The sequence below is a fragment of the Ursus arctos genome, unplaced genomic scaffold (genome assembly GCF_023065955.2).
Source record: "Ursus arctos isolate Adak ecotype North America unplaced genomic scaffold, UrsArc2.0 scaffold_19, whole genome shotgun sequence".
Taxonomy (NCBI): Eukaryota; Metazoa; Chordata; class Mammalia; order Carnivora; family Ursidae; genus Ursus; species Ursus arctos.
Genome location: NW_026622863.1, coordinates 4,023,252 through 4,051,241, shown reverse-complemented (window position 1 = coordinate 4,051,241; position 27,990 = coordinate 4,023,252). Strand labels below are relative to the sequence as shown.

The 27,990-nt window shown below is 53.0% G+C and overlaps 1 protein-coding gene across 2 annotated transcripts; it reads right to left on the bottom strand.

Moving 5' to 3' along the window:
• Nucleotides 1-78: 78 nt before the first annotated feature.
• On the bottom strand, nucleotides 79-27,975 carry ZDHHC7 (zinc finger DHHC-type palmitoyltransferase 7). Of its 2 annotated transcripts, none has more exons than XM_026494665.4 (8): nucleotides 27,741-27,975; nucleotides 15,692-15,777; nucleotides 12,301-12,632; nucleotides 4,495-4,619; nucleotides 4,142-4,238; nucleotides 3,610-3,691; nucleotides 2,714-2,844; nucleotides 79-2,032 (listed from the first exon to the last, which is right to left on the bottom strand). In XM_026494665.4, the coding sequence occupies exons 3-8, from the start codon at nucleotides 12,613-12,615 to the stop codon at nucleotides 1,856-1,858; spliced, it is 927 nt and encodes a 308-aa protein (XP_026350450.2). In that variant the 5' UTR covers nucleotides 12,616-12,632; nucleotides 15,692-15,777; nucleotides 27,741-27,975; the 3' UTR covers nucleotides 79-1,855. The 2 variants fall into 2 exon arrangements, with proteins under 2 accessions (XP_026350450.2, XP_048079521.1); XM_048223564.2 differs by lacking the exon at nucleotides 27,741-27,975 and adding an exon at nucleotides 15,896-15,984.
• Nucleotides 27,976-27,990: the final 15 nt, after the last annotated feature.

Sequence of the window (27,990 nt, the reverse complement as noted above, 5' to 3'; positions counted from 1 at the left end):
TACTGCACATGAAAGTGACCCCGAAGAGGTGAAAGTCAAGGACACTTGATGTGCACACACTTGCCAAGTCTCACGGGGTTCAACCACTTCGACCATGTTTTTATTGATAAACAGGTATACATATTAAAAGCCTCACACTGAAGCCGAATACACGTCCACCCCAGACAACAGATGTGCAAATGAATATGCCCCACGACCTTGGGATGCGTGTTGTGTCCGGCCCCCTCGGGCCTGTCCCTCTGGCGGGGACGCGGCCCCTCCCCCGCGGCTCACACCTGTGTGCAGAGACTCGGTCCATTTCCGAGACCTCTTCCAGCTGTGCTCGCCGGGCGACAGCTGTGTCTCAGGTAGGTCCCCCTGTGGATCTGCGTCAGCAGCAGCAGAAGCCCTGATTAGGAGAGGACACGGAGTAATTCCAAACAGAAACAGAACAGTTCACAGATGAACGGAAAGGCGTCAAAGCCAGGGAGGAAAGACCAACTCTTCTCAGCGTGCAGGCAGGCTTGCGGGAGAGCCTCGGACTGGGCCACGGATCGCTTCCTCACGAGTCCCGCAGAACAGGGACAGACAGGCAAGTTTAAGGCGAGTCCCCGGGGAGGGGAGCTGTTTGCTTTCTGGTAGCATTGTAGCTCTGCACCGAACGTCCTGTTTCATCGCTTGTGACGTGGGTAGAGAAACAAACATAAATGATACAAAAAATAAAGCTGTTGCCATCCTGAGTACTCTCTGCGAGTGAGTGAGGCTCGGAGTCCAGCACCTGTCTGTCTCTGCGAGTCACTGCGGCCACGCTCCCCCTCCACGCCCGCCACCGACATCAAGTGCAGAGTATGAGGCCCCAGGAGCCTTCCCTGTTCTCGTACTGAAGTGCTGTCCATACACTGCTGAGTTGACTGGACAAAACCACGTCCATTCCCAGGCCCTCACGCACCCAAGATCTTTAAAATAAAGTTAAAACGGGAGGGCAGCGAAGGACCACACAGGAGTGATTGTTCTTTGGATCAAGATATTCTCCAAAAATGCAATACATTCATAGTAAACCCCACAGGACGAGGGTCCCATGGCAGCTCTCCCCTCTTCCCTGAAACGTCGGTTTCTAAAAGATAGCTCGTGGGCTGCACGCAGCTATTACCTGTTATGTCACCTAGACAACACTGCCGACTTTAAAGCACAACGCACGCGCACGTACACACGCGCATACGCACAGACACACACAGAAACACACACACGCAGACTTGCTGAAAGGGTCCAAGCACGCCTCTTCCAGGGCAGTGGGAGTGAACCTAAAGCCACCTTCACTGTTCAGTGCTCAGATCTTTTGCAAATTCAGTGCAAAGTGTCAGAGCTCATTGAGACCAAAATGCATTTCTATGTAAACGCCCCTTCTTGCTCGAGGGAGTGCACTAATGAAGCCCAGGGTCAACAGGAATTCCCTGAAACCATTAGTTGGAGAATTCTTATTCACTGCATTGACTTTTTTTTTTTCTTCATGATTGAAAAAAGCAGCTTGCTGCACAGGATTTTAATCACCCATGTAATATCCCACACAACTTCTTAGAAAATGCAAAGAGTTCTTAACAAAAATCCTAACTGTGCAGGAAGATAATGACATTTGGCTTCTTCCCGTGGCCACGTACCTCTCATTAGTTGTACAGGTGGAAACTGGCCAGAGCGTCATCCATCACTGGTTTGGAAAATCTGCAATCTGTGACTATAAATATAGAAAACTCTGCTTGCTGCAAGCAGCTGGTCTGTGTAGGTTCCGTCTGCCCTAATGGTCACAGGTGAGCTGCTGATACCCTTTCAGACCCAAATAAATAACTTAAAGTCTGTTGACAAGTCCCGGCACGACGAGGCCTCACACAGAGAACTCTGGGCCCCCTTTCCTGGGTCTGGTCTGCAGCCGCCCAAACCGGAAACCAACAAAGGGGTTCATCCAGAAGAGTGAGGGGGGCCCCCCGAAGACAGACCGCATGCCCTCCCATCGCAGCCTCCGCTCCCACGTCGGCTTCTCACTCTTCAGCCTCTCGATCTCCTGGAAGCAGAGAGGATCACAGGTGGGGAGCAGTCCCCGGAGAACCCCCACCACACGCAGGTCGGGCCCCGTGCTCACAGCACAGGAGCCAGCACCAGAGTTTGGAATCCGGTTCCACGTGACAGCCAGATGCTCTGGCGACGTGTGGGCCCTCGGTGGTCAACAGCGCAGACCCTCCTTGCTGTGCCAGCCCCCACGGCCTCCCAAGCACATGCGGGCTGCAGCCACCGGCCAAACCAACAGCCGGCCAGTGGCCACCCGCACACAGCCCGGGCAGCCACGGCAGTAGCGGGAAGGGGCCAGTCCTTTGGGTCGGGCCACCACCCTTTTTCTCAGTTGTTACAAATATTTATCAGTGCCTGCTCTAGACCTACAGTTCAAAGGCATGAAGGCAACTCGTTCTCGGCACCACCTCACTGAGCTGCTCCGGGGGGCTGGGTCTCCTAGAAACTGGGCATCGGCCTGGCCCTACCTGCCCAGATGTGCTGACTCTCACATCAGACTGAGGCTTGAGTTTGCACCGCACATAAAGACAGGAAGGACAAACACAGATAATCGGCTGAAGCCTATCGAGACTGCCCTATCGATCTCCCCGTTCGTACGCCCGCATCTGCTGTCGACCCTGGGACTGCCCACTTCCTCAAGCCAAGTCAAGCAGGCCCGCCAGAGAAGGAAGCGTACCGTTTCGTCGTTGCATATGGAGTGGATCTGGGTGCCAAACATAACTGCAGTGAAAGTGAAAAACAGAAGACTCTCAAGGCACAGGAAGATCAACAGGATTACAGTCACGGGAGGTGAGAAGTCACTGCATTCTGCGAACAAGAGAAAGTGGGCTATGAGTGGGCCCTAGAGCACCACGAACACCCCAAAGCACAGGAGAGCGTGGTGTTCGGCTCACAGAAGAACCCTCGTGGTGCCCTCCCCGGAGCCAGCCCCAGCGCACCGCTGTGCTCGTTTGTCAATGGGCACATTCATTGTTCACCACGGGGCGGAGGCGGTCAGCCCTCTGGGGCACAAATGCACTCCGCCAGCTGTTGCTCAGCAGCTTCCACCTCACCCGAGGTTTCCGCGATAGCCGTCCCTGTGTCAACTGTGCACTGACCTTCACGGGAAGCTAGGCGAGAGGACAGCCCCGCGTCCCCACCCTGCAAGCAGCACCTCGCTCGGCCACTCCCCACGGGCCCCGGGGTGGCGCATCTGGCCGACCTGCCATCCCGCCGAGGGAGGGCCGATCAGTGCCCACCTGACTGCACCTGCTGCAGTTCGCTCCGATCCAGGAACGCAAGGCCCACACCGAGCAATTCCCAGCTCATTAACCAGAAAATAAACGCGAGGTTTGGCGGAACGACACTCATTTCCAGGCCGTCTTAAACTCTGCACAACTGCTTTGCAGGAACTATGACGTGACTAAGGAGGGGCTGTGTACATGGTTTGAGTACGCTAGTGACACAACAGCCAGAAACCCATCTTCTTCACAAACGAGATTTAGGAATTGATTGGAACATCGGTTCTTTTGGCTTTTCCCATTTTGCCCAACAGCATGCGCTTGTGGGAAGAGGACACGCAGTGTGACTCACCAGTCCACTGCCCTCGGACACAGGAAACGAACTGGAGTCCACAGAGAATCAGAGCGTGGACTGAGGACAGAGCTATGTACATCTGGAACAAGACAGAAGCTGATTAGCACGTGGGGAGCAATCCTGTATTTCTAGGAGCAAAGGCCACGTCCGCGTGTTTATTCTCCCATTTCTTTCATCAGTAAGTTAACGCGGAGAGGGATCCATCGGAGCAGCGGACAGCTGCCGCCCGAGCTCCCGCAACACGCAGCAGGGAAGGGAGTCCTAACGCATTTCAACAAGACCCTATTAGCGACTGTGACTCAAGGTATCTAAGAGAGAACGAAACCGCATAAAACACCTAAAACAGTCACACAAGCAACACACATTTACTGCCTCCTGCCAAGGACAGCACATACTATCATTCCAATCCCGAAGAAAAGGTTGGAGAGAAACTGGTCTGATGCGAGAATACATTCACGTGCTCCAGGCAAGATTCCAGTTAAAGAACTCAACACTCAGTGTAAGTCACCACGCAACTACTTTTACTCACAGTGAAGAGCACAAAAAATCTCTGATTCTTTTCTCCTACACAGTTGTTCACCCACGGGCAGTGATGATCCATTTTCCGAATACACCTTTTGCAAATACTGAAAAGGAGAAGTTTGGTTTTCAGTATTCCATGCTCTGAGAACACGCAACCCCAGGCCTCCGAGAAGGGCCTTCTATTCTAGGGAGGGGGCTGTGTCCCTGCAGCGGCGGGCACCTAGGCTGCTCTGGGCAGGGCTGTGTCCCTGCGGCGGCGGGCACCTAGTCCCTGCGGCGGCGGGCGCCAGGGCTGCTCTGGGCAGGGCCGTGTCCATGCGGCGGCGGGCGCCAGGGCTGCTCTGGGCAGGGCTATGGTACCTGCAGTGGTGGGCGCGCTCGGGCTTGATGCAGCAGCACTTGGGGCACTTGTAGATCACCTCTCCAGGCTTTAGCTGCAAGCTCTCCATGTGCTCTTTAGTAGCGTTTCCTTTGGGCACCGCCCCCTGCAGTTTAGTAAGAATGTGTTTGGATGGAGAAAAAGAACGGTTAAAAAAAAAAAAAAGTAGGATCAGTTTAGATTTGATACACTGTAAAAGAATCTGTAATGCTGTGGTTGCCACTTAAAGTACATTAATACGAGAAAAGGGGCGCCTAGGTGGCTCCGTCGGTTAAGCATCTGACTCTCGACGTCAGCTCAGGTCTTGATTTCAGGGTTGTGAGTTCAAGCCCCTTATGGGCTCCCCACTGGGCGTGCAGCCTACTTAAAAGCCAAAAGACAAAAATGAAAAATAACTGTGTAACTCAGACACGATCAGAAGTTTTACTTTCCATGAAAAGTAGCACATTATACCTTATCCTTCATAAACTGGTCAGTCACCTGAATTCTTTCTAGCTTAACGCAGGACACCCCAGAGGCAAGGTTTGTCTGCCAAGTCATTCCAGCTCAAGGGCAGCTGACCGTCCCTGAAGGGCAGAATGTTCTGTCGACACCACTCCCGTGTCACCCCACTCTAATGGGCAGGGCTTCATGATAAGTGTGGCCCACACGGCCTTCCTATCAGCGGCCGTAGGGCAACACTGAACAGAGCGATAACAAGAAGGACTTTATCTGTGTTTGCAGAGTTGTGCAAGCACCTGTCTGCACCTCATCGGGAGTGAGCACACACACACACACACCCGGAAAGTGCGGCCCTCAGCACCTGACCCGATCGGGGGGGGGGGTGCAGGAGGAGCGTCAGGGAGGCGATGCTGCACTGGCTGGTGTCCTACATGCCGGCCAAGGTGGAGAAATACGCGTCCATGAAACGCGCACTGAGGCAAGAGGTGGAGCGCCGGTGGCCAGGAGCCCTCCGGAGAGCCGGTGTGCGGAGGCCAGGAGCCGGCAAGGCCTGTGCAGTGGGCAGGGAGGGCCTTGTTCTTTGGGCAGTGGAGCTGCTCCGCGAACAACATGTCTGTGGGACGTGACTCCGGGAGCCACAGCGGGGCGCACCGACGAAGGTGACCCACTGGGGTGGGGGACGTTCTACACGAGGTGGGAACGAGACCTCACCTCCCGTTGGTTAGCGCCACGGAGCCTGCACATGGAGCAGAAATGCACGTTGGGCAGAGCAGCCCAGGGCTGAAGAGGGAGTACAAGCCCAAGGAGACTCAAGGTGGGAGTGAACAGTGGTGGGGACGGTGAGGGACTCCTCAAAGCCCGGATGCCCAGGCTGGCGCCAGGGCTGGAGATCTGAACCTGTGTGACGTGAGGGCCAACATCCACACTTGACAAGCTCAGCAGTGAGTGTGCTGGGCCTGGAGACTGGGGACCACTGGCTCCAAGGCCCCCAGCAAGCCAGACCTAGAGCCCTGTGAGCCAGCAAGAGGCAAGGCCTCCAGGAGGCGCCTGGCCACCCGAGGACAGGAGGCGTGGCTTCTAGCCCTCGCTCCACCACAGTGTATTTCCCTCCACGCAGGTACCTGTCCCTTCACCGTCCTAACACGGGGAAGCTATTCCAGTCAAGATCCTAGCATTTCCTAACACTCCAATTGTCTCCTTAGAGAAGCTTAAATAGTTAAGGGTTTAAAATGTTTTGGGTTTGAAAATTTAAACCAGAATGTTAGGCAAAACATTTTACTTAATTGACCTACCACAATTTGGAGTCTTTAATCAAGTTTCCTCCATTGATCCAGGAGTCTTAAAGATACAATGGTTTTATAAATCCTGTAACGTTGTACACGTTCCTGGTGACGGTTCAACAGTATACGTTTCCGTAATAGGAGGAAACGGACCAGATTTTACAAGTCCACACACCTGAATGTTTATGTACTCTTCCACAGTCCTATGATCTACTCCAGTGCCCTCTGGAAAGCAGAACAGGCCAACAACTGCACATCCTTCCCAGGGCATCCCTCAGACTGTCTCCTGATGCCAGAGCAGGTGGGGCCTGACGGCTGGAGGCTCACGCGTGGTGGCTTGGGCATCTTCTGGACCCTGCTCGGAGGCCTTCTGGGTTGCTGCTCAGAAACCTGGGCAGGCAGCAGAGCTCCTCAGGGCCTCCAGATGACCCAGCTGAGGCCCTGCAGCTGGGGACCAGCACTCGGATTCTGGGTCTCTCTCACTGTGCTTTCATAGAGCAGACAGCAAGCAGAAGGGCGGGTGCCGTCCCCCGAATCAGCACCGAGGGTCACGCGGGTCACGCCCAGGGGAGGGCCCGTTTTTGCTCGCACCAGTGGGGCCACTCTTCTCGCCATCCAAAGAGCCCCGGAGAGCGGAGACACGGTCGTCAGGCTCACGTTCCTACTCCGACCACCGTGAGGGGGTGCGTCCTCTAAAACCCATCTGCACGTTTCACCCCAGCTCCCTAGGCCACTGCCGCGCCTCTGGGTGCCCCACTCCCCGAACAGCATTTTGCTCTACTGCCGCCTCTTCCAGCGCCCTGTCCCCTGCGCCCACCTACATCCACCTCTCATCCACTACAGGGAAGGAACCAGATGCCCGCCCTTGGGGACAGGGCTCCCAGCCAAGGCCTATGTCCAGGGAGATTACGCTTTGCAATGTACTCCCCCCCCCCCCGTATCTTTCCATCTTGTCTCCCCGACTCCCTGTCATGCATTCTGAATCCCCAGGACCTACACCAGGGCCAGCTGAGCACGGGGCTGTCCCCGAGACCTATAGACTCATTTACAAATGCCCAGGGGACAGGCAGCGTGTGACAACAGGCACAGGGGTGTAAGCTGAAAACTCCAGAGTGCAACGAAAGCTCTAAGACAAAGGCCTGTGTTTCTTCCACTAAAACATCCCAAGTGTCACAGAGACTGAGACGTAAGGCACATGTCAGCCAGTATCAGAGCGCAGGCCTTACTGGAGCCCTGCTCCCAGCGAGGAGGAGCAGGCAGACCGAGACCCCGAGGTTGCTGGCATGGCCACACACACACTGAGGGGCGGCCCGGCCGCTCCGCGGGAGCCGCTGCACGCGCAGCTAGGCTTTCCCAAAGAAGAGCCCTTCCTCTTTCAACGTCCATGCAAATACTTAAACAAATCAACTTAGAATGTGTGCAATTTACTTCCAGATGCTCTGGGGAGGGGAAGAGAGAGAGCAGGGAGGGTATCACTGACCAAGAGGGGATAACGGGGTTCCCGCTCGACTTCTGTGTTGGAAACGGCCTATAGGAAGTTAACAAAAAGGCAGGGACTTTGGTGACAGGCGAACCTTGTTCAAAGCCTGACTCTGTTCCCTGTGCAGCCAAGGGGTCTTGTTTTCTGGTGTGGACTGACCACCCACCTCTGCGAGCTGCTGGCGGAGTACCGGAGGGGCGCCCTCCGTCGCTGGGCACCTGGCAGATGCTGGCTCAGAAGGTGGACATTCGTGAACACAGACCGGGGTCGAGGACAGCAGGCTCTAAGTTATGGGTGGTCTTTCTCAATTTTAAGTCCTCAGTGTGTTCATGAATGTTAAGATTGGTGAAAGTCTCACCTTCCCATAGTAAGACCCATCACCTCTCAAGGACCCATCTTCCTTCCTGCTCCTCAGAGCCAGGGCCTGTTCTCAAGTAACAACGTGAACCAAAGCCAGCCCTGGCACGGATCAGCTGGTCCTGCTCCCTCGTAAAATGCCATGCGGTCCCTGTGGGGTCTGTGCCCTGCCCTGACGTGGCATCTCGGTTCTAGTTCAGCCCAGACTGGACCCTGGGACGGTAAAGTGGTGACCTGCAAAGACAGCAGACTCCCCATGCTGAGGGACAAGGAGTGGACATGTGACTCTGCTGGGCTGTGCGCTCTCTCCTTCAGAAATGTGGATTTGGCCCTTAGTGATTCCAATCCGATCTGGTCTGTGGGGCTACCCTTCCTCACCAGACAGCAGGGAGAGACAGATGCCTGAAGGACAGAGGAAGTGCAAGGAGCCTGTCCCGCTCTCCCGTTGGTCCGCCCTGACAACAGCCCCCACAACCCTGTTCCACGGCCTGTCAGGGGCCAGGTGTGTCCTTGCCCTTGGGCTCCTCAGGCTCCCTGGATGTCCCCAGTTTTACTGACACTCAGTCCAGCGGTGTCTGTAGCTTGCCAGCAGAGTCCTGACCTGTGGCACGGCTGAAACAGTGACATCAAAGGAACAAAGGACTTGAATAGACACCAAATGGCCAATAAGCTCATGAAAAGATGCTCCAACATCATCGGTCATTAGGGAAACGCAGATCAAGATCACAGTGAGACACCGCCTTGCACGCATCAGAGCTGCAGTCGTCCGAAAGATGGACAAGCTGAGGACGTGGGTAAGCCAGGCACCTCACACGCTGCTGCTGGGGACGTGTTTGCGTGGTGGACAGCAGCCAGGGAGCCCTTCCAGCAGTTAAACACAGAGTTACCGTGGGATCTGGCAGTCCCACTCCTAGGCATCTACCCGAGCAACATGGAACAGACACGGGCACGCGGAGGCTCATGGCAGCGTTGTCCCTAACAGCCAGAACATGCAACACGGAACAGACATGGGCACGCGGAGGCTCATGGCAGAGTTGTCCCTAAGAGCCAGAAAATGCAACACGGAACAGACACGGGCACGCGGAGGCTCATGGCAGAGTTGTCCCTAAGAGCCAGAAAATGCAACACGGAACAGACACGGGCACACGGAGGCTCATGGCAGCGTTGTCCCTAACAGCCAGAAAATGCAACACGGAACAGACACGGGCACGCGAAGGCTCATGGCAGAGTTGTCCCTAAGAGCCAGAAAATGCAACACAGAACAGACACGGGCACGCGAAGGCTCATGGCAGCGTTGTCCCTAAGAGCCAGAAAATGCAACAAGGAACAGACACGGGCACGCGAAGGCTCATGGCAGCATTGTCCCTAACAGCCAGAAAATGCAACACGGAACAGACACGGGCACGCGAAGGCTCATGGCAGCGTTGTCCCTAACAGCCAGAAAATGCAACACGGAACAGACACGGGCACGTGAAGGCTCATGGCAGCGTTGTCCCTAACAGCCAGAAAATGCAACACGGAACAGACACGGGCACGCGAAGACTCATGGCAGCGTTGTCCCTAACAGCCAGAAAATGCAACACGGAACAGACACGGGCACGCGAAGGCTCATGGCAGCGTTGTCCCTAACAGCCAGAAAATGCAACACGGAACAGACACGGGCACGCGAAGGCTCATGGCAGCGTTGTCCCTAACAGCCAGAAAATGCAACACGGAACAGACACGGGCACGCGAAGGCTCATGGCAGCGTTGTCCCTAACAGCCAGAAAATGCAACACGGAACAGACACGGGCACGCGAAGGCTCATGGCAGCGTTATCCCTAACAGCCAGAAAATGGAAGCAATGCAAATGTCCATCGACTGATCACGCCTAGGAACAAAATGTGGAGTATCCATACACTCGAACATCCTTTTGCCGTAAAAAGGAATAAAGTTCTGATACGTACTACAGTGTGGATGGTCCAGACATAAAAAGCCCCATATGAGAGGATTCCATTTAGACGAAGTATCCAGAACAGACCTGTCTGTAGACAGAAAGCAGGCTGGGGAGATGAGGGGACTGGGCAGTGATGGCTAAGGGGTGCAGGGCTTCTCTTCGGGGTGATGAAAATGCCCCAAAATTGACTGTGGTGGTGGATGCCCAACTTGGAATACATAAAACCCACTTAACTGCACTCTAAAAGCGTAAGTTTTGTGGTGTATGAATTCAATTTGAATTCAAACACTGATCTCCAAGACCCCAAACTCTTCTTCGACCTTGGAACTCCCTCCTGACACTTTGTCCAGTGTTTTCTGTAGCGACCCAGCAAGGAGAATGAACGTGCTCACAAGGGAAAGCGCCGTGTCATGCACGCACCTTCTCCCCACCCCTGCGCCTCCCCAGCTCTTGGGCCTTCCTCTAAGCGTTAGACCTCTTCCTGCAGAAGGAGGGGGTTTGGGACAGGAGTTGGACTGCAGGGGTTACAAGCAGGGTTTCACTCCCAGAGGGAGGCTTGGAAACGAGGAGAGGGCCTCTGAGAAGTCTCTGAGGGGACATCAGATTGGGCTGTGGTCAGAGATTGCACAATCTTTGTGAGGTGAGGCTACTTTGCCGCCAGCAGACCTTGTGTCTCGGTCTGTCCCACGGCGCTGCTCCCTGCTGCCCACTGGCTGGGTCACTAGTACCATCTTCTGCCCAAGATCCCCACTAGGTAAGGGACAGAGTGAATAGCGTAGGAAGAGCCCCTGTGACAGGAATTCAGATAGCAAAAGTCAGATAAATGTGCGCATAAACCACATTCTGTGGACCGATATCAGTTCATCCTCAGACTCCCAACCTTATTTATAAAAAAAATCTGTACCAACAAGGTATTAACTTTTTGGTATTTTCTTCAGAGAAGGCTACCAACAGACACGAACTGGGTAGACGATAATTCACCACTCAGGAGCCCCCTGTACCAGTAGCTGGAAACCGCGGTTTTAATGCTGTGGAAAGCAGCTCCACAGGGACCACCTGGAGGTGCCGCCTGTCACTCGGCTCCACTGACGGCGGGCACCTCTCCCCAGGGCCCTCGGCATCTCCTCCAGGCTCTCCAGCGAGCCTGGAATCCGCCGTCTAGGGGTGACTCCTGGCTGAGCTCTGCCTACCCCGAGGAGATCTCAAGCCTCAGAGAAAGAGCCTTAAACCCAACACAGAGGTTCTGAATCCAGTGGCCTTCAGACGTCAGGGAGCAAGGGCAGTTCACAGTGATAGGTCTGGCCCCTCCTTACTTTCACGGAATCTGATCCCAAAAGGAGGCCAGTACACGGCCCTTGTTTTGCGGACAACACACCTAAGGCGCTCTCTCCCGGTGTGCAGAGCCTGCCCGCTGTGGTCACTCCCCCCTCCCCCAGTCCCGACCCACCCCTGCTGCGGCCAGTCCGGTCATTAGGGAGTCCCTCCTCCGCTCCCACACGGGCTGGACCTTGACCCTCCAGCAGCTACAAGGAGACGCTGGCCTCAGACTTTGGCTGACACAGAACAATCGGAGAATTGTAAAGCTACAGAGAACTTCAGATTAGTTGAGTGGTGAAATCTAGAACCCATATCTCTGGCTGTCAGTCTGTTCTTTAGAGGAACACAGTATCTAAACCAGGAGGAATTTATAAATCATCTGGTTACAATCTCTCCATCCGTACACACCGCCCAACGGGATATTTTCTGTTTGTGCACGGTGATATCATTTGTGTTCGAGCACAGTTTATTCTCCAGTTAGACATGAAGAATGTGGGGTCCCTGGGTGGCTCAGTCGGTTGAATGTCAGACTCTTGGTTTCAGTTCAGGTCAGGATCTCAGGGTCATGAGATTGAGCCTCGCATGGGCTCCATGCTCAGTGGGAAGTCAGAGATTCTCTCCCTCTGCCTCTCCCCCTACTTGTGCATGGGCCCTCTTGCTTGCTTGCTCTCTCTCTCTTTCTCAAATAAATCTTAAAAAAAATAACCATGAAAAATGTGGGACGCCTTTCTGGCTGAGACAGTGGAGTAGTGACCCTTGATCTTGGGTCGTGAGTTCAAGCCCAATGTTGGGCACAGAGATTACTTTCAATAAATAAATAAACTTAAAAAAAAAAGATGACATGAAAAATGCCACAAGCCTGTACCGAGGAATTAATAAAAGCCTGAGGCCACAGGGGCAGGAGGCCCTTCGCCACAGGGTCTGTGGCACCACGTGACCAGACACGAGGAGAAGTGCGGGGCGACGGGGTACTCACGGGGTCGGTGAGCATGGTTCTCAGGTGGGATGACAGGGCCAGCACCGCTAGGCAGTTAAACAGGACTCCATTGACCACGGAGTACCAGAAGTCTTTGGAAGGCAGCAGCATGACGAATGTTACCACAAAGTCTGCATAGACGACCAGGAGCCACGTCATGATGGCACAGATCATGCCACAGCCGTCGCGGATGAACCAGACCCTGTCTGCCACGTCGGCCTCCGAGGAAGAGGAGGACGAAGAGTCGTAACTGTCATTTTCAGCCAGGAGAGGATGATGTTCGACATCCCGGAGCCGGTGTCCTGATGACGGCATGATTTCCCCGGCGCACCCTAGAGGGGAACAGACAGGGCCAATGAGGCTTGGGGGACACGTGCACGCTTGTTCTCATGCCATCTGAAACCTGATGGGTTCCTCTGCTCTTGGCTGTCTAAATACAGCAGAAAAGAAGACAACAAGATCTGAACTTCACATCTTCCACCTTAGTGACTAGTCAACAGCCTAGGACACTATCAGCCCCACCATGTGGGTGATGCCGAGACGCAGGCACACAGTCACCTACAGCCAGCCACGGAAGCAAAGACAATGGAAGGAACAGGCCAGATGCAGACTCCCAGCCCTGGGGGAGATGAAGCCAGTGGCACCGTGGCCGCCATCCTCGCCACCCAGCCTTCTCTGCTTCATGTGTGTGGAGCCCTGGCCCCCGAGCCCCCCCACGCCATGCTCTGCTGGCGCATGGACCCTGGAGCTCCGAGCTCCTGTCCGCCTCCCCCCACTGCTGGGCTGCGCGCCCCCACCGTGCCCGCTGTAGCGCCGGGGCCGTGGCTTATGGTGCGCTCCCCCTCGGCTCTGCTCTGTTTCTGGAATGCCTTCCTCTGCTTTCATCGCTTACAAGTTTTCTTCACTTGCTCAGCCATTCCTTCATCTCTCCTTCCCACACCTTTCCTGTACCTCCTACGGTACCTGATATCTGAGCGCACACAGGGGCTGAAGGACTCACGAGAAACTTTTCCTGGGCTGCTTTTGACTGCTGCTTTAATGCAGACCCTTCTGTTACCAGCGTGTGACCTACGAGTAGCTGGATCATAAGGCGGGGGACGTGAGGAGTCCGTTCATCAGACCTGGAGGAGCTCGTACGAGGGACAGAGACGCACCGACAGCATTTATCAAACGGCCCGAGTACTTCCTCGGCACCAGAGCTCCAGCGAGCGCCCTCTGTGTGAGAGCCTGGCCTGCCGCCGTGGAGCGGGAGCGGGAGCGAGGAGGATGCCCCGGGGCTGCCACAAGCCCTCCCTGCACCTGTTTTCCAGTGTGGGCTCGGCTTCTTTTTCATCCCACGCAACTGGAGCACAGCGATGACAACAACGAACACACAAACCTGTGGACGGAGGTCACGTGGCAAAACATTTGCAGAATTCCCTCTCAACGTACTAATCCTCACTGGTATAAGACAGACCTGAAACGGCTTCCCAGCCAGTAAAATAACCCTGCTCTTAGGTCTGACAAAAATAGCTTAAGGTTTTGTAAGTGAAACAGAAGAAACTCAAGATAAAAAGAACGTGGAAGGGTCACCGGCAGCCGTCCTTCCGGCTGGCATCTGCCGAGGCCCCCACCGTCCGTCCCGGCTCATCTGCCGCCTTCCCCCGCAAGCACTGTGACGGTCTCCTCCTTCCACATAAGCCCTCCACGCCCCACAGGGCCTGACTTACTCTCTCGCAAGCAAGCCATCCTCAAAGGTTCTTCTTCCTCTGAAGAGCACACTCTGCGGAGGGTTTCTGAACACCAGACATGACTACCTGAAGAGGACAGCAGACCCCGGCTCTACCCACACCCCGGTCCAGCCCCATCTGTCAGGGGCCGAGGCAGTGCCGGGAAGTTTCCTGCCCTGGAACTCCCAGGCCCCGCTCCTCAGTGCTGCCTGCAGCGTGCAGACAGACCCCTTTCTACCTTAAGAGAGTCTGCGTGTCTCACCTCCTGACTGACTCACACGGAGGGTCTGGTCTTCTCTCCCTGTGGTCCCTTTCGGGGTGTGCACGCCATTGGGCCCCCAGCAAGTGCATGTTTGTTATCAGAAACAACAACAAGAAACGGGTCCCCTTCTTAGATTGAAGTAGTTTCCTAGTGATTTCCATATGAGGGTCTTCGTGAACCCTAACTATACATCTACCAGCACCGAAGCTGGAAAATTACCGCTCCAGCGGGACACTGCACGTAACAAGTGGGCGCCTGCTTGCTGGGCAGTAAGACAAGAAGCTATAGACTAGTTTTCTGTCCGAGCCTGTCTGTACAGTCTCAGTTCCATCCAGAAAGCAAGACCTGCCAAGTCCTCTAGAGGCACGCACAGTGAGCAGAGAACCAGTTCAGCCCAGCCTTCCCGGGGGGAGATGCTGGTGACACCCCCCCCCCCCCCCGCAGAGAGCAGGGTGTAGCCCTGTCGTGCACGCCCCTACCCAGGCTGCAGACGACAGGTCTACTCCTGCAGGAAGAGAACCACAAACACCCCGGCACTGGGCGTGGCAGGAGAGTCCTCCACAAGCTTAGGAGGGTGTGGATGCATGATGTCCGTGTGCACACGTTACAAAGCCGAATTTGTACAACCCACCAGAAGGCAATGGGAAAATCATCTGATACCCGAAAGTCACTGTATTTTCAAGGAAACAGTCAATGAACACAGCAGGGTACGGCAATGGATTCAGTCTGCAGCCCCCTGCGCGGGCATTCTGCTGAGTCACCGTGTTTATCCTTCATGAACGCAACAGGAAGGGCGGGGAGGAAATGAAGCAGCAGCCCCTTGGCACGGAACCGTCTGTGCGTGCTGGCAACAGCAGAGCAGGCCGCACAGCCATTTGCGACGTGACACTAAGAGTACAAGTCGCTGCGGTCAGGGTGCGTCTCTGTCCACACTCGGTGCCACACTGCCATCGATCTCCTTCTGAGACCATTTCTGAGAGAAATCAGAAAGCACCACGCATCGACCGACACGCAAGCAGATGGGGCATCAGCATTTTTTGACTTTAATGGCTGATTTAATGGGATTCTGTCCACACTCCCAAACCTAAACTTAGTTTATGCTCACGTTAGAGAAAGCCCAGTTTCCCAGAACATGGCGAACACCACAGGGCATTGCCACGACTTGAGGGGATGGCCACGAGCTGCACTTTCCACTAACTGTCACTTGGCACGTGCCTCATCCTGTAGTACCGCTGATAACTTAGAAATTCACTCCACGGAGATCCCTCCAGCGGCATGTGCTACCCTCAGGGCAGGTGGCGAGCCAACCAAAGCTGGCAGGTAGACCTTCTACAGCACCCATGCTGCCCTTTCCACACACGCGGTCGGCGTCCGTGGCAGACAGGAAGCCGCGACGAGACACCTGCAGTCACTTGCTTACCTCACAAACGATCTGGAAACATTACTCGAACATCTTGCGCCTTTTCTTCAGGATCTTAAGGTGCATAGTGTCCTATGTGACGGGATCTGAAAGGTAACAAACTCTAATTAATTTGAAAAGTGACTTATTCAATGACAAAAGTAAGTAACATTTCATAGGAAAGGATTAATTTGCAGAGGAGATATAACCAGCGTAACATTTTACACGTGAGGTTGTCATTCAGAACTATCCTTAACCATGAAATCATTACTCCTCGGTGTTTTCATTACTAGTAAACTATGAAATGACTGACAAGCCTGAAAATGAAATCATTTACTTGACATCTGCCCATCTTACCCTCCTGCTATCTGAGCCCTGGCACTAAATACAAGTCCAGAAGCCAAAATCTCTTGAGAAAGATCCCCAGGGATCATCCAAACCAAACCTGACCAGCCTGTATTTCAAGTCAACAAGTGTTTTAGCAGCCACAGCAAAAGACTTCCAGGGAAAATGGGAGAGCGTGAGGCCACGAGGAGAGCGGCGCTGGACGGGACGCCAGGCCCGCTGTGGGAGCGAGCAAGGCACAGGAAGGCAAACGGGGACCGAGTAAGGCCATCTACCGAAGGAAGAAACCCCCAGTTTGCATCTCCTTCCTGGCTCCCCCCGGATCACTGGCAGGCGGCGACCAGACACGGCCTCTCCAGAAGCACGCATCTGGCCTGAGAGAAAAGGCTTAAAGATACCAAGATGGGGGGGGACCCCCAACATAGCTAGTCTTTATTTCCACCACAAATATTTTCGCGAGGTTTTTTTAAGCTGTCCATTTATCTCCAGTCTTACTGAAATCTAACTAACGTGCAACACTGTGTGTGTTCAGGGTGGACAGCAGAATGCTCGCACTGACATGTAGGTCAGAGATCTTGAAGCAAGCCCCAAATCGGTCTCCTGAGAGACAGAGCCCCAGAAAGAGGGCAAAGAGGAATTCAGAACAAGCAAAACGCAGAGAGAAACCTTAAGAATTAAGACATCGTATCTGTGAAACAAAAGAGGAACATTCTGAGAACTTCGTAGTTACTGAAAAATAAAAATGAAAGAATTAAAATTAAAAAAAAAAAAAAAGGACTGGATGAGAGATGAGGAACTCTCCCAAAAGGAGAATTAAGTGACAAAGACAGAGACCTCAGGAGAGAGCGTGAAATAAAACTAGCTGGCCCGAAATAAAACTAGCTGGCCCGACGTCCCCACGGCAGGAGGCCGGCAGAGCGCAGCGAAGCAGCAGGCCCTCCTGCCGCCAGCCTCGCTTCCCTCCTGGCTGCCCCCTCCATCCTTACTCCGTTTCCTTCCAAGAGATGATTTTTCTGCTTAAGCCAACCCTCCGTCGGGATCTATCTTTTGAAATCAAGACCCCTGATTAGGACAGCAGGAGGCTGGCGTGGAAGGGGGGCAGGAAGAGGTGCGGGGGGGGGGGGGGGCGGGTCAGCAGGTGGCAGGGTACTTTGCCCGAGGCCCCTAGTCTCTGCCCCCAGCCAGATGCTCTGGGCAGAGCGGAGGCCGCTCTCTGGCCCCGAGCTTGCCAGGCCCCCACCGCAGCCAGGCTGTGTCATCCCCTCTGCCCCACAGCCACTGCAGGATTCTGGAGCCGCTTCTCCCTAAGCACGTACCCGACGGCCTCCCCACCCGCCCTCCCACCACCACCCGTGGGTACAGCTCGGAGCCCCTTCTGAAAGTCCGAGGAACACGCGTGGCCGCGACTCCACACTGCTGACACTAATGCAGGTGACTTTTTAAGGACAGTATTTACATAGTGACTCTGCTCTCGGGGTATCTCTGCAACAGCCGACAGTTATGAATACCTAATAATATTCCGACTGCTTTCAAACAAGCTCATGTTACTGTTTTAAAACAGAAGAGTCTCTGCAAGATGCAAGGCGGCTCATCACAGACCTCAGGTTTCCAGCAGAATCTCTACAACGAGACCAAATCGCCAACTGCTTTTATACATTTTAAAAAGTAACCAACACAGCAACCACTTTGAAAAGCGGCCTGGCACCTTCTCCAAGTTGAACACCCGCCCTGAGCCAACAATTCCACGTGCGGGTATTTACGCAGGAGAAATGATTCTGAACACAGAGCTGCCCGCAGCCACTTTACTCATAATGCTCCCCGAACCCGAAGCAGCCCACGCGTCCACCCCAGGAGACGCACGAGGGCACAGTGCGCAGCAGCAACGAGGAAGCAAAGTAACGAGACGTGCGACCCCACGATGACTCTCAAAGAGGTTATGTCATGTACATGGCACTTGAAACCAGGCAACATTAATTTATCCTGAAAGAACTCAGAACAGGGGTTTGAGCACTAGGAGAATGGCTGAGAAGAGCCCAAGGTAACTTTCTGAGGGGACAGGAATGCCCCATATCCTGACAGGGCCACTGGTGCCACCGCACACTCATCTGTCAAAACAAAAGTCAACGAGCTGTTTAAAAAAAAAAAACCCAATCACCAGTACACTTAAAACTGTACATTTCGGGCGCCTGGGTAGCGCAGTCGTTAAAGCGTCTACCTTCGGCTCAGGGTGTGATCCCGGCGTTCTGGGATCGAGTCCCACATCGGGCTCCTCCCCTGGGAGCCTGCTTCTTCCTCTCCCACTCCCCCTGCTGTGTTCCCTCTCTCGCTGGCTGTCTCTGTCAAATAAATAAATAAAAACTTAAAAAAAAACTGTACATTTCATTGTACAGTAACAACAACAACAAAAATGAACAGGAGAAAGATAAGGAGCACAGGTACAGGTGCCGGGTGGGAAAGGTGAAGCGGAAGCCAAGCTCTAGCCAGATGCTTCCTCCAGAAACTGCTCTCAGGGACCGTGATGTCTCTGACTGACTTCTGTCCGTATCTTCAGACGAGGTTCTTAGCCTCTTCCCTCACTTTTTCCTTGGCTGTAAACAATGTATTCTCAAATACAAACTGAAAACAAATAAACAAAAGACATCAGTATTCTTTGGTGATCAGTCCCTAAAAAGAAGAATCAAGAGGGGTGCCTGGCTGGCTCAGTCAGTAGAGCGTGCAACTCATGATCTCAGGGTTGTGAGTTCAAGCCCAGGCTAAGTGTAGAGATTACGTAAAAATAAAATCTTAAAAAAAAAAAAAAAGAATCAAGATACAATTACTTTCGCTATTGCAATAAAAAGAATGTCTACCCTAGAGTCTGATATTCATGTTTATATTAAAATGCTGCTTAAACTCATTATGGCTTTACTATTCATACACCCACTGATGACCTATAAAAAGCAGGAATAAGCAACTCTCCGCTTCAGGCACAGAAGCAGCATATGAGGCAAACGCGAGCCATGAGATCTACTTAATTCAGACATGGAGGGGGGGAGCTTCAAGCACCATCCTCTCCACACCAGACCCCAGCATGTACAACCAAAGACAGGAGCTTTAGCCCCCAGGAGCTCACAAACCAGCAGAGGTGGGAATCAGGCCAGTGAATAATGTGCTAAGTGTTATCCCCGAATTAGGAGCAAAGTGTGATGAGGGAGAGAGATGACAACTTCTAATTCTATCTGGAGGAGCCAGAGAAAAGTGTCAATAAAGAAGCCAGTGTGGCGGGCCCTGACAACAGGCAAGGTACAGACAGGAGGTGAGAACAGCAGGAGGAGGCCCGGGTGGGAGCAGAACACATCGAGCTGAAGGGCCTCAAGCTCAGGGTGAAGGAGGATAGGGAAGGACAGAAGGGGAAGGGCGGACTGGGGCCACTCACAAAGTACTCAGAATGCCCAGCTAAGGAGTCTGGAAGTCTGGACTCATTCTGTTGGTACGGGAGGCACCAGACCTTTGGTAAATAGACAGATGTTTTAAAAAATAATTGGTGAGACCAAGGATGGAAGGAGGAAGCCGGCCAACTAGGAGGCCGCTGCCACCACCTAGAACAGAGAAGGCGCCGGCCGGGGCCAAGAGGGGAGTGACCACCCAGAACAGAGAAGGTGCCGGCCGGGGCCAAGAGGGGAGCGGGGCCTGCGGGGGACAGAGAGCCCTTACGGGAAGAAAAAGCACAGCAGGGACGCACAGCAAGGCGTGGCTGGGCCACAGCACAGGGAAGTGAAAGGACTCGGAAGCAATTCTGCCCTGCCTGCCTCTCCTGGAACATGGGAACCAGAGACTCAGGGAGAGCCCCCGGAGACTGGGGTTCATGGAATTTAAGGTGCCTCTGGAATAAACTAGCAGACAATCATCTGCCCTCCCGCTACTCTGTCCTAGAGAGACCCAAGCACAGAGGGACAAAGTGGGAAGACACGTGACCACCCAAGGGGCCACAGCAATGTGGGGCTGGAGCTCTGACAAGACTCCAAAGAGCCAGCAAGGGAGTGAGGGGGGCCTAAGAGCAGGGAGCTAAGAGCACGAAGGCTGGAGCAGTCAGTCCCCTCAAAGCAGGCGCCGGGAGAAGGTCAACAGGGACCTTTCCCTAGAAGGTTCGGTCAAGTGCCATGAGCTTGGGAGACTGGGTGGTGAGGAAATTAAAGCAGCACCTTTTCAAAGAGGCAGTTAAGTCCCGGACATAGGCAGCTAGAAGGCGAAGTCGAGGGAATCCAGCTTCTCAGCCTCTGCTCTCGTGTGTGACCTCACGTAGCGCTACGTGCGATCCTTAAGAAGTGCCGCTGACTCTGGGGTAATGAGGCTGTGTCGCCGCCCCCACCCCAAACAGTCGAAAACCACGTATAACTTCTGACTCCCCCAAATTTAACTCCTAATCGCCTACTGTTGACCTGAAGTCTTATGGTGACATAAATGACCACTGAATGCAATTTTTGTGTATGTATTTTGACAAAGCAAGAGAGGCAAAAGTGTTAAGTAAATCCTAAGAGAAAATACATTTACGTACTGTATTGTATTTATCAAAAAAAAATTCACATATAAGTAGCCTGTGCAGTCAAACCCATGTTGTTCAAGGGTCACCTGTACTTGGTCTCCCCATTTGCACACAGCTACCTCGGACCCACAGGGTTAAGTCCCCGCCAACCCCCCATCTCCACACAAATCCCACCATACTGCATCCTGCTTTGACCATGGCTAGCTTTTCAATGCCGAGGACAGCCCCCAAAGCGATTTAATGGAAACAGACCGAAGACTATCTGTGCGGCGAGGCCAATTAAGCTAGCGGTCTAGGGAAGCAGCAGCTAAGAGGCCCCGCCATGCTTGCTCCTGCTTCCTTTTTCTTTCTCATCCTGTACTTATTTGAACTCTTCCTGCAACTACAAAGATAATTTAGGCTCACTGCAATTTTCTGTTTTTGAAGAATGAGTATCCAAGTCTGCAGACTCAGGGGGATGACCCTTCTTCCAGAGATGGAGGAAGCAACAGCGGGGCGGGTGGGGCGTGTCTACAGGGAACCATGGAGATGGACTGAAGCTAAAGCCGTTCATACTCTGTAACACCATTTCCTGAGCAAGGAGTCAGGAGTGGGTTGGGCGCAGTGCAAGTGCAGGAAGCATCTGAGATTGGAGAAGGGATGCTGCGGGGAGGACAGCCCAGGAAGCTGTGGGCCCAGGCAGCGCGGCAGACCCCTAGTTTCTAACAACGTGATGGGAGTGGCTCACCCTGCTGTCCAGAAGTCCGGCTCGGCACCCAAAGGCTGACGGGGCTGGAGCGTAGCCAAGATGATAGGACAGAAAACCAGCGTGTCAAAGGCAGACTGGAACTGAAATGAGTCACCGGGGAGTGAAGGGTGAAGGGCAGAAGCCTGACAAGCCAGGTGACCCGAAAAGTCCAAGAGCTAGAGTTCCTGGTGAGACTAAGAACCTGGTGGGGAGGAAGTGACAAGGTAGCCAGGTCGGACTGAGGCTGGGTCAGCAGGGCAGCGGTAAGAACTCAGTGGAGGCACCACCCAGGGTAACAGTAAGATCCGGCGGATCGCAACCTGGAAGGGAACTGAAGGGGAGTGAAGGGGAGTCTGGCACGCCCGTCCTGGGGGCGTCAACCTTCAGCCTGGATGCTAAGTGAGCCGGGACCGAGTGGGAAGACTGCAAACTAGCTGAACTTGCCGAGAGAATGGAGCATTCAGATAATCTGCTACAGTGTATTTATGGCAATTACATTCTCAAATGTTCTTTCCGCCAGTTTGCAATCATGAAAGATTTAGCTTGCGCTTTCAAACCCTACCAGTAATGTATGCTGTATGAAACCACTATCTTCTCAAATTACTGAATCTGAAGAACAGAATATTAACCTTAAAGGAAAAAAACCAACAGAATATTAAGCTAACTAAAGCCAAGTCTCAATAACATGCAGGCACATTACCCATACTGTGAACAGTAAACTTATTTAAGGTTTCTAGAAAGGTCTTGCACACTAAAATAAGGAAGACTGGCAAATGGAGGAGCGCACCCATGAGGGGTGATGGGACTTTGAATGGAGTCAATCTCGTGAACGGGGGGGGGGGGGGGGGGGGCAGCGCAGCACTTGGTCTTCTTTCTTCCCCACTGGCCACACTTCGGTATCTCACTGGGTCCTTTGTAGACACTCGGTGTTGGCAGTGCCCAGGCTCAACCCTGGCTTTTCCCTTTACCTACGTGCTCTCTCTAAATGATCTTATGGGCTTTCGGGCCCACTGTCACTGCTGAAAACACACATATCCAGGAAGCTCCCAAACCAACCGTGCGTCACTGAGTATATCCAGCTGGCTCCTCAGCAACTCCCTTTACCCCCTAGACCCTTACGACCTTCCCGGCTCCACGGGGGCACCTCCAGCTAGGGGTCAAGGTCAAAACACAGGAGTCACCCTTCATTGAACTTTCCCCCACCTCCCCACACTGAACCCTTCAGCAAGTCCTGTGGGCTGTCCCTCCAAAACCACCGCCAATCTGACCTCCTCCCCCTCCCACCCAGCCAAACCAAGGCCCATGAGCCTGGCCCTGGCCAGTCTGCAGGGCGCCTCCTACGCATGCTCCATTTCTGCTCTCACTGCTGCCCTCACCCCACAATCCCCACCCATTCAGCCCCGAATAAGTTTTCACAGATAGAAATCAGATCACGTTCCTCCCTTACTGAAAACCACCTAGTGAGTGCCTCTGCACTTACAATAAAATCCAAAGGCCTCCCTGTGGTCTGAAGCCCTACCTGACCCACAGCGTGCTGACCTCACTTCTTAACCCTCCCCACCTCCCTGGCTGTCTGGCTGCTCTCTCGTCACCTCCACACAACGTTCCCGCCGTGTCCCGGCACACCCCCAGGACACTCCACCCTCCGCACCCATCTGTGGAATGAGTGAGAGGACCAGGGAGTGTGCCTGAGGAAGCCCACATGAACAGGAAGGGGATCAAGTGGGATCTGGCACGGCGGCTGAGGTCAGAGTCTGGGAGCCTTGGGGAAAAGCAGTCCGGGAGAAATGTGGAAGGGGGTTAGGGGAGAGAGGGAGAAGGGGAGGAAGAGAGAAACCCACCTGCAGGGGTTTTCTGGGGGGAGTCTCCATTTCTGGGGTGTCACCCTGAGTGTGCAGGCTCGATGAGGTGGTCTCAAGGGCATGCTCACCCATATGCCAGAGTTCTCACTGTTATCCCTATCCTGGGGCCACAGCCTGACTCTGAGAGTCACACGAAGCAGCTCTTTTTAAAAATCCCAGGAAGGTAAATGAACCCTGAGGAATTCTAAATCCAGAAATAAAAAGAACACCAGAGTTCCAAACCTTTCTAGGTGTCCTGTCCCAGGGACCAGCTGAACCTCCATCAGGCTGGTGAATCCCAGCCTCTTTCCAGATGCTCCTAAATAGGGTTTCCTTCTTTAAAATGAAACTTTCATAACATCAGACTCAACCAAATCCAAAACACTACGAACATCTGACGTGCTACTAATACAGCGGGCTAGCTGTCAGATGCAGATCAATGACAACCAAGGATTCCGTAAAGGCAAGACCAAGTCCCACTACCTGTCTCCCGGCGCCGGGGGCTTCACGGGCATCAGTACGTCGGAGCCAGCTGCGGCCCGAAAAGCAAGGCGCTAGTATCGGCTCATCTTAGACATGAGGAGATGAAGCCTTCGAGCGGCAGGACCTTGCCCAAGCTCACGGCCAGTAAAGAGTGCACGCAGGACTGTCTTGACTCCAAAGCCCCTGTTCTTCCATTAAAATACACCGCCTCCCAGGGCAGTTGGTTTTAGAAAATGCATTCTGTAATTAATACATCGAATTAGGGACTATGGAACTCTGAGAATTCAAAACATTTCAATGAAGAAATGATACTGTAAAAGCCTGTCTCGAGAGACACTGGAAGCTTCTCTATCCTGACTACTCCCTGCTTACTGCGTGCTGCAAATAAACTGCACCCTCTCCTAGAAAGGCACCCTTTCCAAAGCACCCGTGACACAGGGAGCTGGCCTCTCCCACGTTCTGAGAGCACTCCTCAGGCAACCAGTATTCATTAAGTACCTTTCACCCCCTGGACACACAGCCCCTCACCCCTTCCTACCTGCACAAGGACACCCCCTGCTCAGGGCTCTGCCCCCTCCCTTCTCACCTTTCCCACAACCAAGTTTAGGCACCCTCACCTCTGGCAGGTACGTCTGCAGAATCCTAATATCAAGGTCTCCAGGGCTACCCACGCTCCGTGTAGCCCCAAATCACAGTGCGGGTCACAAAGGCAGTCCGGTCCAAAACCTGTGAGCCCTGCCCGCAGCATTCGAGGCTCCACTGAATCTGGCTCCCCTATCTTTTCCAGCTCAGTGCTGGCACTCTCTTCCACAGGGCGCTCATGCTGCTCCCCTCGCCACGCCCTTTCACCCCTCTGTGTTCTGCTCCTGCTCTTTCCTCCAAGTAGAGGGCTCTCACTCTCTGCCCAGCCAAATTATCCATTAATCAAGCAGCCCCCACTACATACAAGGCATCGTCAGATGACTTAAGTGTTCTCAAAACTGAAGATGCTGTACCAACGTAGAGCATTCTCTTGGGCCCACATGGAGTCTGCATTTTTTTAGACAATAGGGTTCTAATAAGGCTCTACAAGAATGGAATAAAACTCAGCAGTAAGGAGAGCCACGAATAGCAAGACGAAAACATGTTTGTACACAGAGGCAAATGTTTGTACATACAGTGAATGGGAAGAAATTAAAGAGGCAAAAGTGAGAGGAAATGCCTAAATGCTCGTCCCATGACAGGCAGGGCAAAGTACAGACACAGAGTTCACCGGAAGATGGGAGTCTCTCTTCCTCGGAGGCAGAGGAAAGAAAAAGCCTGATGGATATTGAGAAAGATTTTTAGCCAGAAAAGACTCAAGGTTGAGAGAATTCTCCCAGTAGCCTCTGTCTCCTCCATGTTCTAGACGGTAGTCATTTGTCAGTGGTAAAACAAAAGAGTGTATTTTTAAGTAGAAAGGTACCATGAAAGAAGGAATGATGCTGTGTAATAAAAAATATATATATAACCTTGACCAAAAGAGGTTTGGCCTTTGGCCTTGGCTGACAATCCGCTTCAGGGTGGGAGCCAGCCACACCAGAAGACCAACAATGGGACTCAGAGGGGGGCTTTGGGTCACACAGTATCAGCATGGTCCATTAATGAATCAGTTACGCTTATGAAATGGAACCCCAATGACGACTCTGAACACCGAGGCTCCTGTGAGTTTCCCTGGTTGGCAGTACCCTGTGCACACCGTCTCATATCGATGCTAGGAATATAACACATTCTGAGTCCACAGAGAGAGGACAACAGAAGCTTCACCTCTGCTCCTTCCTCAGACTCTGTGCTAGAAGCCTCTTCACTTGGCTGATTTTAATCTTTATCCTTTACCTGTAATAAACCACAACCGTGAGCATAACAGCTTTCAGTGAGTTGAGTCCTTCTAAATAATCATCAAACCTGATGGTGGTTTTGAGAACCCCAAAACTTGCAGCTGATGTCAGAAGTGAGGGTGGTCTTGCCTCACTGCTCCCTCTAAACTCTGGAGGTGACTCTCACAGTTGGCCTGAACACTTAGATGCTACAGCTGAAGGGTCACACAGCAAGTTGTCAATACCGACCCTGGACACCGGCTTTGGGGCCAAAAAGGGATGTAATGAGTGTTTAGACCTTATGCTCTGCTCTAGTGTTTAACTTTGTTTTTTTAACAGAATAAGCAGGATTACTTTTATAATTAAAATATTATTTTTAAGAAACATAATCCCAAAAAGCTGCTTTAGGAAAATTACCTTGCAGAGCTGCCCGACATGAAGTGGAGCAGGGCAGCTCTCAAATCATCAGGAAAACTACTTCCCAATTCATCCCAAACATTAAGTTCCTATGTAAACTTATTTCTAGTCCCATTTCTCAAATTAACGAAAACTGTATTATTTATACCACTAAAGAATCCTAAGAGTTTCAGTAGGTATGTAGAAGTCAATCCATACTTTTGACTTAATCAAGACTAAGTTCCTTTTAGTACTTTCGGTCTCACTGAGACGGCCACTCTGTTCATACTAATGCTTGGCCTTTCTAGAAGATTTCTGCTTTTATAGCAGCAGAGCTGTAACAGTCCAATTTGCACACTGTAATCTGAGGCAGGCTCTGAGCCATTAGTAGTGAAATACTTCTTCTTTTTTTTAAGATTTTATTTATTTATTTGACAGAGATAGAGATAGCCAGGGAGAGAGGGAACACAAGCGGGGGAGTGGGAGAGGAAGAAGCAGGCTCCCAGCGGAGAAGCCTGATGTGGGGCTCGATCCCATAACGCCGGGATCACGCCCTGAGCTGAAAGCAGACGCTTAATGACTGCGCTACCCAGGCGCCCCAGTAGTGAAATACTTCTGCACTCACTTTACCCTCTTTGCTTTGAGCTGAGACATCTGCATAAAAAGTTCCCATGGTTGTTTAATGAATTCTTGAGGAAACCACCTTTCAAGATAGTCTTGTTCTCCTCCCTTTCTCAACTCAAAAGTCAAGGTGAACCCACCAGTCTAACTCCCCAAAATACACAACCCAAGTAACTTCAATAACTCGAACCCTTCTATCTTCCAGGATGTTCAAGAAATATAATTTAACATTTCTGTTCCATCCCTTTTTTTTTTTTCAAATATCCCAAGAGCCTTTCACGTTAACCAAGTTCTGACCTCCTAACAGAGTTAACAAGGTGACTTTTTTAAAGCTGGCTTTAGGTAAGTACAAGTTGTAAAACAAGGTCAAAAAGATTAAACTTGTCATCTGTGAGGTGAAGTGTTTAGGAAGAAATAGCTACTGACCCAGATTTCTAGACCATCTGAGATAGGAAGAGTAAAACAGATAAATACACGTGCAGTAAGTACATACACCACGCAGACTCACTGCACAAATGGTCAGTAAAAAAGGCTACAAGCCAGCTACCTAAACACTCCTATTTAACTACCATCATAAAATAGTTATTTACAAGCTAATAAAGTTTGTCCATCACAGCAAAGAGACTTAGTTCCAGCAGCAATGACTCCTCGGGAGAGATGAACCTTGGCTGCAGCAAGAAGAGATGCAGACGTTGCCCTGACGGCTGACCTGATTGTCCGAGATGCCCTGTCCTGCAACCCCCACCCCACCCCAGAAAGGCCACTGACGAGGGAAGGGAAGATAACCAGGTAGATGGGCAAAGAATAGAAGAGAATAGTTCAAACTTTTTAAAAGGAAGGGAAGAACAGGAGCATTCGAGAAGCCACGGGCGATGTTCAAGAAAGCCCATCGTAATACATGCCTATAAACCACTCTTTACAGCTTACAGTAGGGTTTTATAGTCACTCTCTCTTTTGGCCCTAAGAACAACCCCGTTGTTAGTTTACTAGAGGGAGAAACCGCGGCCCGGAGAGCTGGGTGTCATGCCCAAGGTCAGGCAAAAACCTGGGGCTGCAATTCGGGCCCGATTCCGAGAGATCAACGAAGGAGTGACAAGGAGACACCTGGAAGGGAAGTCGAGCGCAGGCACAGAGGTGGCACAGAGGTGCCCCCGAGGAGCTCGGGAAGGTCGCAGGTGCGCGGCGGGTGGAGGAGAGGCGCAGGGGGCCGAGGGAAGGGCAGCCGGGGACCGGGAGTGGCCGGGGTCCGGGGCGTGAGCAGCCTGCCCGGCTCCAGCCCGGCCCAACCGGCCGCACTCACCCGAGGCCCGGGCGGGGTCGCCCGGCGCTGCGGCTCCTCCCGGCCCGCGGCGGCGGCGACTGCAACGGCCGAGGCAGGGACGCATCATGCGGCCGCGCTCATGGCCGGGCCGGAGCGGGCCCCGCGGCTCGGTTCGGGTGGGTGCCGCCGGGCCGGTCGGAGAGAGGTTGCAGCCGAGCACACACGAGGGCGCGGAGCCCAGCCTGGAGAGCCCGGCGGCGCGAACCCCGGAAGTGAACCCCACGAGGTC